Source organism: Oncorhynchus mykiss, chromosome 6 (genome assembly GCF_057628025.1).
Source record: "Oncorhynchus mykiss isolate SJ-2025 chromosome 6, ASM5762802v1, whole genome shotgun sequence".
In the NCBI taxonomy this organism is placed as follows: Eukaryota; Metazoa; Chordata; class Actinopteri; order Salmoniformes; family Salmonidae; genus Oncorhynchus; species Oncorhynchus mykiss.
In genome coordinates this window covers 30,329,409-30,349,466 of record NC_143027.1, presented here as the reverse complement: position 1 = coordinate 30,349,466, position 20,058 = coordinate 30,329,409, and the positions used below count along the sequence as shown (strand labels likewise).

The following is a 20,058-nucleotide window of genomic DNA, read 5'->3' as shown; positions in this document are numbered from 1 at the left end:
TACTAAACTTGATGCCCTCAATCGCACACAGATTATCAGTGAACCTACCAGGTACAACCCCAAATCAGTAAACACGGGCACCCTCATAGATGTCATCCTAACTAATTCGCCCTCCAAATAGACCTCTGCTGTTTTCAATCAACATCTCAGCGATCACTGCCTCATTGCCTGCATCTGTAATTGGTGTGGGTCAAACGACCACCCCTCATCACTGTCAAACGCTCCCTGAAACACTTCTGTGAGCAGGCCTTTCTAATCGACCTGGCCGGGGTATCTTGGAATGACATTGACCTCATACCGTCAGAAGAGGATGCCTGGATATTCTTTAAAAGTGCCTTCCTCACCATCTTAAATAAGCATGCCCCTCTCAAAAAATGTAGAACTAGGAATAGATATAGTCCTTGGTTCACTCCAGACCTGTCTGCCCTTGACCAGTACAAAAACATCCTGTGGCGTTCTGCATTAGCATCGAATAGCCCCCGTGATATGCAACTTTTCAGGGAAGTTAGGAACAAATATACACAGGCAGTTAAAGCTATGGCAAGCTTTTTCAAACAGAAATTTGCAACCTGTGGTACTAACTCAAAAAAGTTCTGGGACACTGTAAAGTCCATGGAGAATAAGAGCACCTCCTCCCAGCTGCCCACTGCTCTGAGGCTAGGAAACACTGTCACCACCGATAAATCCACTATAATTGAGAATTCCAATAAGCATTTCTCTACGGCTGGCCATGCTTTCCACATGGCTACCCCTACCCCAGTCAACTGCCCGGCACCCTCCACAGCAACCCGCCAAAGCCCCCACCATTTCTCCTTTACCCAAATCCAGATAGCTGATGTTCTGAAAGAGCTGAAACATCTGGATCCCTACAAATCAGCCGGGCTAGACAATCTGGACCCTCTCTTTCTAAAATTATCTGCCGAAATTGTTGCAACCCCTATTACTAGCCTGTTCAACCTCTCTTTCGTATCGTCTGAGATTCTCAAAGATTGGAAAGCTGATGCGGTCATCCCCCTCTTCAAAGGGGGTGACACTGTAGACCCAAACTGCTACAGACCTATATCTATCCTACCCTGTCTTTCTAAGGTCTTCGAAAGCCAATTTATAAAACAGATTACTGACCATTTCGAATCCCACCATACCTTCTCCGCTATGCAATCTGGTTTCAGAGCTGGTCATGGGTGCACCTCAGCCACACGCAAGGTTCTAAACAACATAACCGCCATCGATAAGAGACATTACTGTGTAGCCGTATTCATCGACCTGGCCAAGGCTTTCGACTCTGTCAATCACAACATTCTTATTGGCAGACTCGACAGTCTTGGTTTCTCAAATGATTGCCTCGCCTGGTTTACCAACTACTTCTCTGATAGAGTTCGGTGTGTCAAATCGGAGGGCCTGTTGTCCAGACCTCTGACAGTCTCTATGGGTGTGCCACAGGGTTCAATTCTCGGGCCGACTCTCTTTTCTGTATACATCAATGATGTCGCTCTTGCTGCTAGTGAGTCTCTGATCCACCTCTACGCAGACGACACCATTCGGTATACTTCTGGCCCCTCCTTGGACACTGTGTTAACGAACCTCCAGACGAGCTTCAATGCCATACAACTCTCCTTCCGTGGCCTCTAACTGCTCTTAAACGCAAGTAAAACTAAATGCATGCTATTCAATCGATCACTGCCCGCACCTGCTCACCCGTCCAGCATCCCTACTCTGGACGGCTCTGACTTAGAATACGTGGACAACTACAAATACCTGGGTGTCTGGTTAGACTATAAACTCTCCTCCAGACTCACATTAAGCATCTCCAATCCAAAATTAAATCTAGAATAGGCTTCCTATATCACAACAAAGCATCCTTCACTCATGCTGCCAAACATACCCTCGTAAAACTGCCCATCCTACCGATCCTCGACTTCGGTGATGTCATCTATAAAATAGCCTCCAACACTCTACTCAACAAACTGGATGCAGTCTATCACAGTGCCATCCGTTTCGTCACCAAAGCCCCATACACTACCCACCATTGCGACCTGTACGCTCTCGTTGGTTGGCCCTCGCTTCATACTCGTCGCCAAACCCACTGGCTACAAGTTATCTACAAGTCTCTGCTAGGTAAAGCCCCGCCTTATCTCAGCTCACTGGTCACCATAGCAGCACCCACTTGTAGCACGCGCTCCAGCAGGTATATCTCACCGGTCACCCCCAAAGCCAATTCCTCCTTTGGTCGTCTTTCCTTCCAGTTCTCTGCTGCCCATGACTGGAAAGTATTGCAAAAATCTCTGAAGCTGGAGACTCACATCTCCCTCACTAGATTTAAGCACCAGCTGTCAGAGCAGTTTACAGATCACTGCACCTGTACATAGCCCATCTGTAAACAGCCCATCTATCTACCTACCTCATCCCCATACGGGTATTTATTTATTTAGCTCCTTTGCACCCCAGTATCTCTACCTGCACATTCATCTTCTGCCGATCTACCATTCCAGTGTTTAATTGCTATATTGTAATTACTTCGCCACCATGGCCTATTTATTCCCTTAACTTATCTCATTTGCACTCACTGTATATAGACTTTTTGTTTTCTTTTGTTCTACTGTATTATTGACTGTATGTTTTGTTTATTCCATGTGTAACTCTGTTGTTGTATGTGTCGAATTGCTACGCTTTATCTTGGCCAGGTCGCAGTTGCAAATGAGAACTTGTTCTCAACTAGCCTACCTGGTTAAATAAAGGTGAAATAAAAAATACATTTAAAAAACCCTCACACGCCTACTTTCACACTTCACAGGTTAGTTTTCCTTTGTAGTTTTACACTTTGTTAGTTATTTAAATAAATATTTTTGTTACTCCTTAACTGCCAACGTGTAGACTCCCTTGCTTGTCACCATCTAAAAGCCAGGTTGTGACACCCCCCAATGGGTAGAAGATTAAGGGTTTCACACAAGTGTGTTAATATCATTTACAGTGCCTTGCGAAAGTATTCGGCCCCCTTGAACTTTGCGACCTTTTGCCACATTTCAAGCTTCAAACATAAAGATATAAAACTGTATTTTTTTGTGAAGAATCAACAACAAGTGGGACACAATCATGAAGTGGAACGACATTTATTGGATATTTCAAACTTTTTTAACAAATCAAAAACTGAAAAATTGGGCGTGCAAAATTATTCAGCCCCTTTACTTTCAGTGCAGCAAACTCTCTCCAGAAGTTCAGTGAGGATCTCTGAATGATCCAATGTTGACCTAAATGACTAATGATGATAAATACAATCCACCTGTGTGTAATCAAGTCTCCGTATAAATGCACCTGCACTGTGATAGTCTCAGAGGTCCGTTAAAAGCGCAGAGAGCATCATGAAGAACAAGGAACACACCAGGCAGGTCCGAGATACTGTTGTGAAGAAGTTTAAAGTCGGATTTGGATACAAAAAGATTTCCCAAGCTTTAAACATCCCAAGGAGCACTGTGCAAGCGATAATATTGAAATGGAAGGAGTATCAGACCACTGCAAATCTACCAAGACCTGGCCGTCCCTCTAAACTTTCAGCTCATACCAGGAGAAGACTGATCAGAGATGCAGCCAAGAGGCCCATGATCATTCTGGATGAACTGCAGAGATCTACAGCTGAGGTGGGAGACTCTGTCCATAGGATAACAATCAGTTGTATATTGCACAAATCTGGCCTTTATGGAAGAGTGGCAAGAAGAAAGCCATTTCTTAAAGATATCCATAAAAAGTGTTGTTTAAAGTTTGCCACAAGCCACCTGGGAGACACACCAAACATGTGGAAGAAGGTGCTCTGGTCAGATGAAACCAAAATGGAACTTTTTGGCAACAATGCAAAACGTTATGTTTGGCTTAAAAGCAACACAGCTGAACACACCATCCCCACTGTCAAACATGGTGGTGGCAGCATCATGGTTTGGGCCTGCTTTTCTTCAGCAGGGACAGGGAAGATGGTTAAAATTGATGGGAAGATGGATAGAGCCAAATACAGGACCATTCTGGAAGAAAACCTGATGGAGTCTGCAAAAGACCTGAGACTGGGACGGAGATTTGTCTTCCAACAAGATGATCCAAAACATAAAGCAAAATCTACAATGGAATGGTTCAAAAATAAACATATCCAGGTGTTAGAATGGCCAAGTCAAAGTCCAGACCTGAATCCAATCGAGAATCTGTGGAAAGAACTGAAAACTGCTGTTCACAAATGCTCTCCATCCAACCTCACTGAGCTCGAGCTGTTTTGCAAGGAGGAATGGGAAAAAATGTCAGTCTCTCGATGTGCAAAACTGATAGAGACATACCCCAAGCGACTTACAGCTGTAATCGCAGCAAAAGGTGGCGCTACAAAGTATTAACTTAAGGGGGCTGAATAATTTTGCACGCCCAATTTTTCAGTTTTTGATTTGTTAAAAAAGTTTGAAATATCCAATAAATGTCGTTCCACTTCATGATTGTGTCCCACTTGTTGTTGATTCTTCACAAAAAAATACAGTTTTATATCATTTTGTTTGAAGCCTGAAATGTGGCAAAAGGTCGCAAAGTTCAAGGGGGCCAAATACTTTCGCAAGGCACTGTAATCCGTTTTATTTAGAAATTCTTTAGTAAGTTATACTTAAAAGCTAAGTCTAGTTGTCTTATTTGAATTATTTAAATATAATATGGGAGGAAATGGTGTTGCATATGTCACCATTAAAATCCGCACTATGAGGAGATTTGATGTAAAGATCCTCTTTTTAACTCACCTGCACATACATTTTCTTTCTTTGTTGTTTCTTTTCTATACAATCCATTATGTACAATTGCACTAAATATGGAATAAATCAAGATTGAATCCCAGCAGTCTTTAAAATGACATTCAAGAGCAAAAGATTTTCTACAGTTTTTAATATAAAAAGGTATTCATTGGAATATAATATTGGAATGGAATATAATTGATAACACTAAATAACATTGGAATATAACATTTAATAACAATAACTTAAGTAATTAATTCAGTGTAACATTGATTTGTAGATACGTCTCAAATAAAACTATACCCAGTAAAATTGGAGAACAACTCCCGAGCCCACCTCCTGCACTGCTCACACCTAATCCAGTCCCAACACGTGACTGAAAACAGGGGGAGAGATGCCAATTGAAAAGCTCTCCCTTAAAAATGTAGCTAGATATATAGCTGTGTAAAATAGCTAAAGGCTACAAAGTAACATTAACTGTAAAGCTATCAGTCACTAGTGGAAACATTTACAACTGCAATTAAGTTACCGTTATCTTTTTATGTGTTTTACATAAACAATCTGGTTGTAAGGTTGCTAGCTAGCGCTCCTAGCAGTTTATGCTAACGAGCTAGCTGGCTAGCGTTTACTGCTAGTGAAGTTGCTAGCTAGCAAGTTAGCATAAACTAGTGCAAACTGGGATAGTCATTGTCTCAATGACAGGTAGAAGCACATTCATAACCATAAAGGGGTAACTAGCCCCCGGGGGGGATGTGGGTGAGTTGCCCCCAACACACTCATCCAACATATTACTTTACTCAAAAAGTATCTTTATTTTTCTGTTTAAACAAGTGGACTATATATCTTAAGGCTTTCCTACTTAAAAAATGTAAAAAACGCTAAAAATGTTTTTAAAAAAACACAATTTCAAAAAATTTGATCAATTTACCACAAAAACGTTGTGATGATATGGAGGAAATGTTTTGTTGAGCAAGAATAGTGGCAACCAGGGAAAGTGTTGGGAAAATAATTTGGTGACATCTTGTGGCCTTCATGTGAATTAAATGTGTGTGTGTGGGGGGGGGGGGGGGTCAGTTACCCCCTAGTACCCTACCATCAAGTGGGCTAGATGTATTTTTTTTATTTTATTTTTTTACTGTAGAGCTTGTAGTGGTCATGGTTATGTTAGGTAATAACTCTGGATGTTACAGTGAGTCAGAGGACACCAGATTAAATACATGAAACATCAGAAATAATATAATACGAACAAATATGAAAACATATGCACTCACTACTGTAAGTCACTCTGGATAACAGCGTCTGCTAAATGCCTAAAATGTAAACGTCTAGAATTGGCGGCAGCATGCAATGACGTGTCTTTACTATAACACAGTTACAGAACTAAATTACCTGTTCAGTCAATATCACAGATGAAAGGATGACAGGCGACGAGATAAACCCTCCGATTGAAGGATTGGTTAGTTAATTTAGAGTATCGCCTGATGCTTGTTCGGCGCAACCTCTCCTGGGGATGAATAGGTCTGAGCTATTACTGTATTTACGCCTTGTCAGAGGATGAGGTTTAAATAGCCTTCCACGTTACAATACTGTTATAATATCAGACCTGCCTGACGTTCTTCAAATGAAACCATCGACATCACAGCCCGTTCCACACTGGCGAGCAGATGAGCTACCAAGTGAACTTTTGCAAGGTTCCAAATCCACGCTCACGAGAAAAAGATAGGCTACATTTCATAAACAAACCAGGCGTACGTCCATATTCACCCGTTGCGCTTATCAGTTTATAGTCTGAATGATAAAACGGTTACACGACGAATGCAAGTACTGCGTCGATTAAACTGTTATTTCTTGGACTGTTTGGTAGCCTTTGCCCTTTAAATTGTGAATGTGAACACTCTTTCGGCCGGTTCCGTACGCAAACGTCCACTACGACTACGCGTTGCTCTGTTGATGATGAGTAGCTACTCAGACAGCCTACAGTAGCGATTGTGGAGCTTTACCGCCGCACAGCGGTTAGATTTGTGAACTGGCTCTTTACAGAAATGGAACCGTGAAGGTTGCTCAATGTCGTGCAATTTGGCAAGGTGGAACGTGCGTCTTTGCGCATCTTTACAATATTCGTATTTTATTTTGAACAATATAATAAATGTGCCTTGATACCTCTTATTTACAATGTATTACATTCAGTCCATTCCGTGTCCAAGGGCTAGTCTATACCCCCTCTAAGGGGTCTGTATACCTAGGCTACAGGCCGCCCACCATTCTACACGTGCATTCAAAGACTCCATACGCGCGCGCGACGTATCCATATTTAAATGTCATATTGATACTAGAGCAGGTTTTGTTATGTCTCATGTGGCCTATTATGTAAACATGGGCCGAGTGTGGACTTCTTGTGTTTCTGAGTGTTTCTCAGTTAGGAGAGGCAGTAGGCTACACTTCAGTTCCCACGAACTACACAATAAAGAATTACTTCGGGCCCGAGCTACACCATCAAGCTCTTGATAATGAGGGAATAGAATGTCTCATTTAAAGCGACAGGATTATAATATTGCAAAATATATTATCATTAAACATATGTCCACCATCTATTAAAATGACAATAACGTAAAATTATAGTGGAGTAGGCCTATGCCATATTGGTCACAGAATACAAGCTCTGCTTTTCTAGTGACAATACAGAGATAATTTGCAATGCAACTAGGAGACAGGCATTCATAATTGAAAATGATTAATTATTCATATTCATGAATAGGTTTACCCACTGTCTGTATGCATAAGCACTGTGTATATCCTATGACAAATAGCTATGAATCTCTGAGCTGAAATGACACTAAATTTACTCCAGGTTTAATAAACCTTTAAAAAACAGAATCCTAACGTCAGCATCAACACTAATAAAATGATCACTTTTAATGAGCTTTTAATGAGCTTTGCTTTTCTAGTGACAATACAGAGATCATTTGAAATGCAACTAGGAGACAGGCATTCATAATTGAAAATGATTAATTATTCATGTTCATGAATAGGTTTACCCACTGTCTGTATGCATAAGCACTGTGTATATCCTATGACAAATAGCTATGAATCTCGGAGCTGAAATGACACTAAATAGACTCCAGGTTTAATAAACCTTTAAAAAACAGAATCCTAACGTCAGCATCAACACTAATAAAATTATCACTTTTAATGAGCTAAGACACTGTCGTGTCTTTGGCTATGCCGGATTAAGTGGTATGACATGCTATTCTATAAAATCCTTTCTCCGCAATTAATATTACCTGATTGACCTAATCATGTAAATGTAATTAACTAGAGAGTCGGGGCACCACAAAATAATATTTATAGAGCTGTTATCTTCCGAATAAACTCTTAAAGATCTAGTAATATTTTACATCAATAGCAGTCAATATTAATCGTCACCTTGATTCAGTCTCATCTGAAAGTTGTAAATTCTTGGTTGTCTTCACGAACCCTGGCTAACAAGTTGAATCAGCAATAAAAAAATGGGTTTAATTATTTATTTACTAAATACCTAACTAATCACACAGAATTACATATACAAGGAATGAATTATACCTTGATTACAAATTACGTCATAAAGGAAAACGACCCTAGCGGGCGGAACAGATATGACAGCTGGTTACACAAAAGAAAGGGGGCTGGGTTTGAGTGAAAGAGCGGGAAGATTGAGGGACAACGGGAGAAGCTGTGCTATCGTAAATACAGTATCTTATGCATTCTAAATTACTGCCCATTTGGAAAAGGAAAATGCAATAAATATTTACTCTGAGCTGCACTTCGGTAGGTTGGTGGTAGATGGATGGCCGTGTTGCCAAACCGAGTCCTTTGTCCTTTGAAGAATGTCTCTGGTTGTCAATTGGATACGTTGTAGTAACGTCGTTGTATGGTAGACGGGATACTCTGTCTGTTCTTTCCTAGCCCGCGTTTGCAGCTGCTGTTGCTAACTCAACGGATAGGAGGTATCACTACTGTAGTGAATAAGAGTTCAAAGTTCATACCATTCGCAACCAAAGCTCATGCTGAGGTTGGCTTAGTTCTGTAGTTGACATGTTAGTCCTTTAAAGCAGAGGCTGCAGACCTCACGTACTTGGAACAGCAGGTTACATTTCCGTCAAGGCTTTATATAGTGGAGCAAGAAGGGTGTGTGGAAAGTTTTATAACCCATGTCTCTTCACAGGGGGGGGCACTGATTTGAGAAGAGCCCTAACATTATGAAAAGCCAAATCTCTAATTTGGAAGCTAAAATTACATTTAATCTCTTCACCAATAATTTTATATTCAAACATTTAAATTGAACAACAATTCCATGTGAATCCGATAACTCTGATGCGTAGACTTTCCACTGTAGAGTTTATGTCATCCTATCATTGAGGAGAATGTCTCAGATGACAACCGAACTGACATCATATTCATTAAGTACCACCGCATATGTTCAATTGGTCGGATTACCAGAATATAGTTAATTTCCCCCCACCTTCTGATGTTCCCAGAATCTATGTCAACCAAGGGTTTTTTCAAATGTCACTTCAGTAGGGTAGAGAGAGGAAAAAGGGGGGAAGAGGTATTTATGACTGTCATAAACCTACCCCAGGCCAACATCATGACACCACATATAACCTTGTTCTGAAGCTGTGATTACGAGCAACATTAAGTTACCAAGGCAACATCCCAGGGTTCCTGTCCACCACATACGGCCTACTGTACGACTTCCTGAATGACAGTGTAAAACCTCTGTAAAATTCATGACCTTCCCCCATTTATTGTGGTGGATGAGTCTGGCTCAGTTCTATCCCCAATGTTGCCATGGGGCATAGCACCTGTAAACTTTATTATTCTCACTTGTTTACCCACCAATTAGCTACTGTTTAAAGGTACAATCTGTCATTTCAACAGTCTGACCCACTTTTGTTTGGTAAAATGAGTGTAGCCAGTGGCACCTAGCGGCTGCTATGAGATGAGTTGAGCAATGTGCATATATAACTAAAGCGTACTTATTAGGGGGAGTATTGGTTCCACCCCAGAGGACAGCAAAGGGTGCACATTCCCCGTTCACACCTTTTGACTGTGTTTATGAAAGTTTGTCAAACTTTGGGTAAGCTAACTTTGGTTTCTGGTTCTGTGAATGTTTTACCACTTGCTAAAGTATATGACAGCCATCATGTAAATCAACGATTTGTGTTTCAGTGACATGATCAACGCTGTCTGCAAGGTGTGCTATTGACACCGATTTGTTGGTTGTGTAGGCCGGGAAAGTATAGCCTACCAGCATTGCTTGTATAATGTGAATTGAATCTATTTGATAATGTTGTGTATTTAATAAAGTATAAAAGTTTTGGTATTGCTATTTTGTAAATGAGCCGGGGTATAATTATGTTTGTATTTTTCAGAGCTTCAGAGAAGCCTTTGCTGCTCTTACTATCAGGTTTACTTTGTGTCCCTTACATCAGGTAGGCACGGTTTGGTATTTTGTTTAGTCAGCACTGGCAAAAGAGCTGGTATCACGGCAAAAGATTTGTGGATGCCTTATCAGGTGCACTAGTTTATTTTGATTTGTTATATGTTTCTTTTTATTTTTTGTCTTAATCTGGCACTATTTCCCTTGCGAGCCCTACAGGCTTTTCTTCTAAGAAAGCTATTTGATTGAAGAGCAGAGGCTAGTCCTATCCCAGTGGGAACAGACAATCAATTCAACATCTATTCCATGTTGGTTCAACGTAATTTTGTTAACATTATGTTGAAACAACATTGATTCAACCAGTGTGTGCCCAGTGTGATGTATTCAAGTGGGTGCCTGCATGCTAATTACCACAAGTTTTTCAAAGCTTGGCCTACCGAATATACAGTGTCTATGGGGTCAAGTTGCACTTCCTAAGGCTTCCACTAGATGTCAACCGTCTTTAATAACTTGTTTCAGGCTTCTGTTATAAAGGAGGGGGGAATGGGAGCTGAATGAGTCAGTGTTCTGGCAGAGTGTTTCAGGCTCGTGACGCGCGGACCTGACAGAGTTCGCTCTCATTCCAGTGCTTTTCTACAGACAATGGAATTCTCTGGTTGGAACATTATTGAAGTTTTATGTTAAAAACATCCTAAAGATTGATTCCATACATCGTTTGACTTGTTTCTACGACCTGTAACGGAACTTTTCAAGTTTTTGTCTGGACGTAGTGCTCGCGCCTCATGAAGATGGATTACTGGGCTGAACACGCTAACAACAAGTGGCTATTTGGACATAAATGATGGACTTTATGGAACAAATCAGTCATTTATTGTCGAACTGGGATTCCTGGGAGTGGATTCTGATGAAGACCATCAAAGGTAAGTTAATATTTATAATGTTATTTCTAACTTCTGTTGACTCCAACATGGTGGATATTTCTTTGGCTGGATTGGGCTCTGAGCGCCGTACTCAGATTATGCTTTTTCCATAAAGTTTTTTTGAAATCTGACACAGCGGTTGCATTAAGGAGAAGTCTATCTTTAACTCTGTGAATTATACTTGTATCTTTTATCAATGTTTATTATGACTATTTCTGGGATTTGATGTGGCTCTCTGCAAAATCACCGGATGTTTTGGAATCAAAACATTACTGCACGTAACGCTCCAATGTAAACTGAGATTTTTGGATATAAATATGCACATTATCGAACAAAACAAACATGTATTGTGTAACATGATGTCCTATGAGTGTCATCTGATGGAGATCATCAAGGGTTAGTGATTAATTTGATCTATATTTCTGCTTTTTGTGACTCCTATCTTTGTCTGGAAAAATGGCTGTGTGTTTTTATGACTTGGTTCTGACCTAACATAATCATATGTTGTGCTTTCGCTGTAAAACCTTTTTGAAATCGGACATGATGGATAGATTAACAAGAAGTTTATCTTTCATTTGCTGTATTGGACTTGTTCATTTGTGAAAGTTGCATATTTCTAAAAAATATTTTGGAATTTCGCACACTGCCGTTTCAGCGGAATGTTGTCGAGGGGTTCCGCTAGCGGAACGCCTGCGCTAGAATGGTTCATTTATCCCACCCTGCTCCCTGCTGCTAATGATTTGTGTGTGGAATGTGGAAAAATTCAAGGGGTCTGAATACTTTCCAAATGCACTGTAAATATGCTATGTAGAACAAACATGCCACTCCAATATGTAGAATAAGGAATCACGGCAACTCTATTAATGGGATTTCTATCTGCAACGTTCAAAAACGTTTTGCAACTGAATGTGGCCCAGGAATGCATTTGACGTGGCAAAGGGTCCAGACTAGACAGTAGTTGAACATTACCTTAGAGTAGCACATTGTGTTTTTCATGAGTACCTGCTGCAAGACCAAATGAGCAAGACCGTCTGCTCGGCACGAATCCGAAAGAGCAAGACCGTCTGCTCTGCACAAATCTACTCGCCGCGCAGGAATCAAAGGAAATTATGTTTTTATATTCATTTTTGCCAGCTTATTTCACTGTGTGTCGGTTTATGATGTAGATCTGAAGAAACTGGATGGTCTCGCAGAAGCAAAGCTGGAGGTAGGATATCGTATGCAGTTGTGTTCATATATTCTAATCTATTCTATGGTTATTGTAAACAAATTATTCCTCATCCACCAAACTTTACAGTTGCTACTATGCATAGGGGAGGCTAGCATTCTCCTGGCATCCGCCAAACCCAGATTTGTCTGTCCGACTGCCAGATGGTGAAGCGTGATTCATCACTCTAGAAACACGTTTCCACTGCTCAAGAGTCCAATGGCGGCGAGCTTTACACCACTCCAGCCAACCTTGTATAGGTTTGTTGATTGATGTATTCCAAGTGCTGATGGATTTGTAAAATGTATGGCGGTTTGCCCAAAAAAGCCCAAAAAAGAGATACACTCATCATACACTCTTCTTCCCTCAGGTCAAAGCCTTTGTGATCCAGGATATTCCTCTTTAGAATCTTTTTCATTTTGGTGCTTGTGATGGCAGACGTGCAGAGATGTGGTAGGTAGGGGCTCTGCCGTGATATGGAAGCCATGCACTGGATAAGGTCTGGATTAACTTGTTGACCATGTTTATATCTGATTTAGCCACCTTAGAATAAATCAATAACAGCCTTTTCACTGATTTATAAACTACACTACATGACCAAAAGTATGTGGACACCTGTTCGTCGAACATCTCATTCCAAAATCATGGGATTTAATGTGGAGTTGGTCCCTCTTTTGCTGCTATAACAGCTTCCACTCTTCTGGGAAGGCTTTCCACTAGATGTTGTAACATTGCTGCGTGGACTTGCCTCCATTCAGCTACAAGAGAATTAATGAGGTCGGGCACTGATGTTGGGGCGATTAGGCCTGCCACTATGGGCACTCTGTTCACAAAGTTGACATCAGCAAACCACTCGCCCACACGATGCCATACACGCTGTCTGACATCTGCTCTGTACAGTTGAAACCGGGATTCATCCGTGAAAAACACACTTCTCCAGCATGCCAGTGGCCATTGAAGGGGAGAATTTGCCCACTGAAGTCAGTCACGATACCGAACAGCAGTCAGGTCAAGACACTGGTGTGGACAACGAGCACGCAGATGAGCTTCCCTGAGACGGTTTCTGACAGTTAGTGCAGAAATTCTTCACTTGTGCAAACCCACAGTTTCATCAGCTATCCGGATGGGTGGTCTCAGATGATCCCGCAGGTGAAGAAGCTGGATGTGGAATTCCTGGGCTGGCGTGGTTACATGTGGTATGCGGTTGTGAAGCCGGTTGGACCTACTGCCAAATTCTCTATAACGACATTGGAGGCAGCTTATGGTAGAGAAATAAACATGAAATTCTCTGGCAGCAGCTCTGGTGGACATTCCTGCAGTTAGCATTCCAATTGCATGCTACCTCAAAACTTGAGACATCTGTGGCAACTGCACATTTTACAGTGGCCTTTTATTGTCCCTAACACAAGGTGCACCTGTGTAATGAACATGCAGTTTAATCATCTTCTTGATATGCCACACCTGTCACGTGGATGGAATATCTTGGCAAATGAGAAATGCTCACTAGCGAAATAAGCTTGTGTGTGCATGGAACATTCTGGGATCTTATATATATTCAGCTCATGAAACATGGGACCAACACTTTACATGCTACATTAATATTTTTGCTCAGTATAGCTAGTCTGACAAGACAGCAGGCAGGGTACTGGGGCGTGAGGGAAGTTGTCCTGGACTGGGGTGTCAGAAGCCTGTCCACGGGCATTGCATTTCCCTGTTTGCCTTCTTTTTATGTTTGTGACCCCTGACCCATGCCACCCCAGCCATAACCTGGTAATGTAGCACATCCCTAGGGCCAAACCTGAGCTTGTCCTCCTTAACCACTACTATGAAGATCTGGACGTAGGTGAGCTGCTGAAACACACTGAAGTTTTAATGTATCTTTATCACATCTCTGGTGTTAATAATTTTCTGTGCTGTTTGTAGGTTCTCACTAGTGAGCTATAATGGTTAATAAAAGATTTGTCATAGAGATGCAAGCATGTAAAGGGTGGGCCTACCATTGCACAGAAATTGTATGAAAAACCTATTTGTGCAATGATATATCTTGTGAAAGAATAGGGTATAGAGAGTTCTTGTGAGGATATGCTTCTCACCTGTATGACTGCCCTGTTCAGTGCATCGCCCTGTCTGACATGGCCTGCTCTGAGATCAGCGAGCTGCTGGAGAAGTTGGGCTTCTACAAGAAGGCTCAACCTGAGGATGTGATCCCAGTGGAGTTCTGCTTCTCCCCCGCCAAGGACAGCCCCTTCAAAGGCACCCCCAAATCCCAGTCCTCCCCCTCCTCAGCCCCCCCCAGACAACGCTTCCTCAGAGTCCACGGAGAGGCGGAGAGGCCAAACACTATGACCTATAACCCTCACAGCAGTAAAGAGGAGTGTGGACCTGGATAGACAAGGCTACTCTCCTCCAGGTCTGGTCCAAGACCAGTTTGTTTCTGCATCTCATAACAGAAAGGTTTTGGATCAGAATGACAAGCAGGTCCTGGATTAGCACTTGAGGGAACAGTCTCTGTAGCCTCAGAAAATGTTTTGAAGGTCACACTAAAATTGCATGTACATTTTTCCTGCTGTTTGTCCATTTATTTCTGGTGATGCGTATGATTTACCACAAAGTGTCAAGTATGGGGTCTCTCTGCTGATCTCGTGTGTAAAATGACTTCCTGTACACTGTGGAACTGAATGATGCCTGGTGTGTGGGGCTTAGGCACAAGGGGATTCAAGTGAAGGGGATGACAAATAGTTGTAAAAGAAAAATGTGTCACTCAATATTTTTGAAAATGTGTATACCATCCATTTGCCATTTCTAGACTATCCATTCTAAAAACAAATTCCCATTGCAAACACACACAATTGTTTTTTTTTACAGTAACAGACAAATTAAAGACAAACAATCAACAACAAATATTTAGAACTTAAATTGGTTTTAATTGTTAATTTACATTTAATTGTAGAGTACAAATGTATTTATAAAGCCCTTTTTACATCAGCAGATGTAAAAAGATGTCACAAAGATCTTATACAGAATCCCAGCCTAAAACCCCAAACAGCAAGCAATGCAGATGTAGAAGCACAGTGGCTAGGAAAAACTCCCTTGAAAAGCAGGAACCTCGGAAGAAACCTAGAGAGGAACCAGGCTCTGAGGGGGGGCCAGTACTCTTCTACAAAAACAAGGAATTATAATGTGTCCAAGCATGTACAGTGCATTCACATTTTGTTACGTTACACCCTTATTCTAAAATGTATGAGATCTACACACAATACCTCACAATGACAAAGGAAAAACAGGTTTTTAGACATTTTTGCAAATGTATTCAGACACTTTACTCAGTACTTTGTTGAAGCACCTTTGGCAGCGATTACAGCCTTGAGTCTTCTTGGGTATGACGCTACAAACACCTGTATTTGGGGAGATTCTCCCAATCTTCTCTGCAGATCTGCTCAAGCTCTGTCAGGTTGGATGGGGAGAATAGCTGCACAGCTATTTTCAGGTCTCTCCAGAGATGTTTGACTGGGTTCAAGTATGGGCTCTGGCTGGGCCACTCAAGGACATTCAGAGACTTGTCCAGAAGCCACTCCTGTGTTGTTTTGGCTGTGTGCTTAGGGTTGTTGTCCTGTTGGAAGGTGAACCTTCGCCCTAGTCTGAGGTCCTGAGTGCTCTGGAGCATGTTTTCATCAAGGATATCTTTGTACTTTGCTCTGTTCATCTTTCCCTCGAGCCTGACATTTCAAGGATGATCAATGGAAACAGGATGCACCTGAGCTCAATTTCGAGTCTCATAGCAAAGGATCTGAATACTCATGTTTCTTCTTTTTATACATGTGCAAACATTTCTACCAACCTGCTATTGCTTTGTCATCATGGGGTATTGTGTGTAGATTGCTGAGAATTTGTATTTATTTAATCAATTTTAGAATAAGGCTGCAACATAACAAAATGTGTGAAAAGTCAAGGGGTCTGAATACTTTCTGAATGCACTGTATGTACAGTACAGGATTCACTAGTTTGAGAAAGCTCTCTCTGATTGCCAAATTGGCAGGAGCGGAATATTGAAAAAGTGTAACTTTCTCAAGTCTCTATTACAGATGTACAGAGAACAAAGCAGTTCATTACATCAAAACCAGTTCTAAATCTAACTGAAAAGTATTACAATTCTTGATATATAAATCATAATATATAATGGAATATATATATATTTTTTCTTCACTTAAGTTCAGAAAATATACATTGGAAATAAAGTACATTTAGCCTTTATCAGTAATACTCTCCTGTTCATCGGTCATAGAATCGACTGAGCTGAAAGCCAGCCTTCATTGGGCCAAAGGATGTAGAGAAGAGAAGTTGGCCTCGCCAACAAACCTTTCATATTCAATCAAATAATCACATTACCATAAACTTTGTTCTGGCTATAGGTTTGATTCATAGAAATGAAACACTCATGAAACAAAACTTCAAAGCATATGGTGCTGGCAGTGTGAATGTGACACCATTGTGAATCTGGCAAAAATAACTAAGCACTTCCAGGTCACGGATTTTGAGTCCTGTCCTGTATACTTTGTATATTAATAACTAGGGAGAAAATTATGGAAAATGTGCACAATTATCAATATATTTTATACATTATCAAACAAATAATTATTTAAAGTATTTCTATGATATATGTCTCTTTTTTCATGCGTAAATGGTCAACAATGTTTTTTTCTGTTCTATCATTTTTTGGACTGTACAAAATGTTCTGTACATTGTGTCGCAGTAAAAGGGGTGTCCATTCTACTCAACAGCACTTCTAGTTTCCAAATCCACAGAGTTTACACCCCAGTCAGGGCTGCTAATTTTGTGGCCCTTAAAGCCCCATGCAGTCTTTTTAATTGTATTTTTAAATCATCACTCTGTCTAATAAATCACTCTGTGTGTTTATTTAAAGAAAAATATTTTTTATCATTTATTTTCCTGCGCCTATTTTGGCTATTTGAATGCTCAGTCTGATCGTATGGGCGTTGGGAAACTATTTTCCTTTTTTTATATTGTTAAACAAAATTTTAAAAATGTTATTAGGAAAGAAAATGTCCTAATAAAATGTTACGTGTTTCGACCATTTGTATTATTTTTATACCATCTTCATTGCTGGGCTTTTATTTTGAAGGGAAATCGTTGAGGTCACAGCCTTATTCTTGCTGGCATCTCAAACATGAATGTGACAACCCTATGCTGATTATTTTGATGCCCCAATGAAACAAACTGAGGCAAGGACAGGGAGAAGAGCTGAAATAAAGACATGATAATCTAGAAACAACACCAATGTGTGATTTTACCTGTTTGAGAAGCACTTGGAACCTACTTTTCAACACTGGTGTTTCTCCACTTTGACCAAAATGATGTAAATATGAGTGGTGTAAATACACAATTAATTATAGTTACACAACTACTTTCATAACATCTCAGTATTAGAAAATGGCTATTACAACCTAGTCTGGCTTTAACATCTCAGTATTAGAAAATGGCTATTACAACCTAGTCTGGCTTTAACATCTCAGTATTAGAAAATGGCTATTACAACCTAGTCTGGCTTTAACATCTCAGTATTAGAAAATGGCTATTACAACCTAGTCTGGCTTTAACATCTCAGTATTAGAAAATGGCTATTACAACCTAGTCTGGCTTTAACATCTCAGTATTAGAAAATGGCTATTACAACCTAGTCTGGCTTTAACATCTCAGTATTAGAAAATGGCTATTACAACCTAGTCTGGCTTTAACATTTCAGTATTAGAAAATTGCTATTACAACCTAGTATGGCTTTAACGTCATCTGGGTTTGTAGATTCAGATATGGTTCTTACTCAGCATAGGGCTGTACAAACAGATCCACCAATGTCATAATGCTAACTACTATATAACACAATGACTGAATAACATCCCTCCATACCAGTGCTTATGAATAAACTTAAATAATGATAATTATTAACAACAAAATAGAAATAATAAGGACTATTTAAAACAATTCAAGTAGATGTGTTTTAAAAAGCAAGTAGATTTGTTAACACCTAAAAACAGAACCAGAGTGGGGACTGAAGGAATATAAAACAGATGCATATTCATTTTCTTCATAATCACCAACAGCTTGAGTAACATCTTACAATTGTCACAGAAAAAACATGTAGGCATTAAGGTGAGTGAGTGAGTACAATAAAATGCATATTTTTCTCATGTTCATTTCATGCAGGGTTTTGTTGGTGCCATAACCCTAGGACTTCCAAAGCATGAATAGAATTGCCTACTGATAGACTACAACTTCATTTCAGTATAACGTATCAATTAAAGCTTAAAAAGATTCTCTATAATGAAAACGTTGGAGTTTTCCTTTGGGAAGGTTCGCACAGCCTGAACAAATGTGTGTCCAGAGGAGGGGAATTTCTGTCTGACATGCCACCACTGTCAACAAAGATAATCATGAGAGATAGACACTCCTACACAAACACTCTTCCGTCGTTGGCCATTAGAAATGTGCAAATCAGTAACACCCCTCACTCAGAGTCTGGGCTGCTGTCAGCCTGTTGGGACAGGGGTGGTGTTGAGGGACAGGGCTCAGGAGGACAAGAGGGGTACAGTATAGTGGTGCGATGGGAGAGGACACACTGTGAGCTCAGGGGCAGATCAGAAGTCGGTGCCCTGGAGTTTGGCAAAGGCCTTGGCGAGATTCATCTCGTGCCTGCGCAGGTGGTTGACCAGTGACTGCACGTAGGTGAACACACACTTGGAGTCAGGCTTCCTCCCCATGATCATCATGTCCTCCACCTCCAGAAGGGGCATGCAGTTGGCACATTCCCTAAGGAACGGAGATGGAGAGATGGTGAGATGGAGAAAGGGAGAGGTGGGGAGATGGCGAAAGAGAGAGATGAACAGAGTGATGGTAAGGATAAAATATGACATTCTCTCCACAAACACTGCTCCTCACAAAAGCTGTTTTATCCACCCAAACTAACCAGGCAAGAGGGAGACACTACAAAGTATCTGTTCCAAACATATTCTGCCATTTGGTAAACAAAATAATATATGTGCAATGCAGGAATATAACCACATGGAGGCACACTTGACTACTAAACCCTAAATGTACTGTAGTTGACTGACAAAGTCAACAGTATGGCAGTGTGAGCTGCCCAACCAGGAGCGCAGAGCAGGAGGAGAGGGAGAGCTCTGGGAAACAGCTGCAAGGTGGGAGGGAGTCAGCTACTATACCAGCAGATAGTAACCTAGCCCCTCAAAGACAAACACAAATGTCAACCCTGTAAAACTCTGTATGAAGTTTTTCTTTGTTGTGTTAGATACTAAGGAGATAAGTCTATTTATGTCATTCAACAACGGCTTATATAACTGACCAGGCTTTATACACTTCAAGTAGAAAAACATCAGTAACTCTGAAGTCACTAAATGAGGGGAGATGATACACATGCTTCACACAGCACAGGTCTGACATTTCTTTTTCCTCTCCACTTTGTTTCCAATCTCTGTTTCCACTCCAGTGTTGTGTTGCGCCAGCTCCTTTTAAAGTGTGGAGCTGCAGATGGGGTGTGCTGATGGCTGGCCCTCTGCCTGGCTGGAGCCTGGAACCTGGCTCTGACTGCAGTCACACACTCACAGTCCATGTTTGGGCCTCTGGACCCCAGCACTGGCTCACAGGGCGGAGAAAACTGAGCTCTGACTTACACTAAGAGTACGCTTCCTACAACTTCATATGACTTCCTGCAGGATAATGATCTTGATTGTATTAATGGAT

General features: G+C 40.9%; 3 protein-coding genes across 16 annotated transcripts in view; 1 reads left to right on the top strand and 2 right to left on the bottom strand.

The window, feature by feature from the left end:
- The window catches only part of LOC110525707 (inositol polyphosphate 5-phosphatase K), a 41,117-nt gene extending 34,385 nt beyond the window's left edge, over window positions 1–6,732 (bottom strand). Inside the window, exon 1 of the mRNA XM_090237573.1 lies at window positions 6,132–6,732. The gene's annotated coding sequence lies outside the window, so the exon portion shown is untranslated. The remainder of the gene's footprint in view (window positions 1–6,131) is intronic.
- Window positions 6,733–10,249: 3,517 nt separating this feature from the next.
- Window positions 10,250–17,378, top strand: LOC110525706 (selenoprotein M). Its single transcript, XM_090237575.1, has one exon. It carries the CDS (start codon window positions 14,421–14,423, stop codon window positions 14,676–14,678), a length of 258 nt encoding a protein of 85 aa, XP_090093701.1. The 5' UTR covers window positions 10,250–14,420; the 3' UTR covers window positions 14,679–17,378.
- Window positions 15,192–20,058, bottom strand: part of LOC110526722 (smoothelin) — an 88,501-nt gene continuing 83,634 nt past the window's right edge. For 8 of the 14 annotated variants that reach the window (XM_090237558.1, XM_090237560.1, XM_036979814.2 and 5 more), the window contains one exon: window positions 15,192–19,110. In XM_090237558.1, coding sequence (XP_090093684.1) covers window positions 18,939–19,110 — 172 coding nt within the window. In that variant the 3' untranslated portion in view covers window positions 15,192–18,938. The remainder of the gene's footprint in view (window positions 19,111–20,058) is intronic. The other 6 variants (XM_090237559.1, XM_090237562.1, XM_090237564.1 and 3 more) reach the window with 1 other exon arrangement.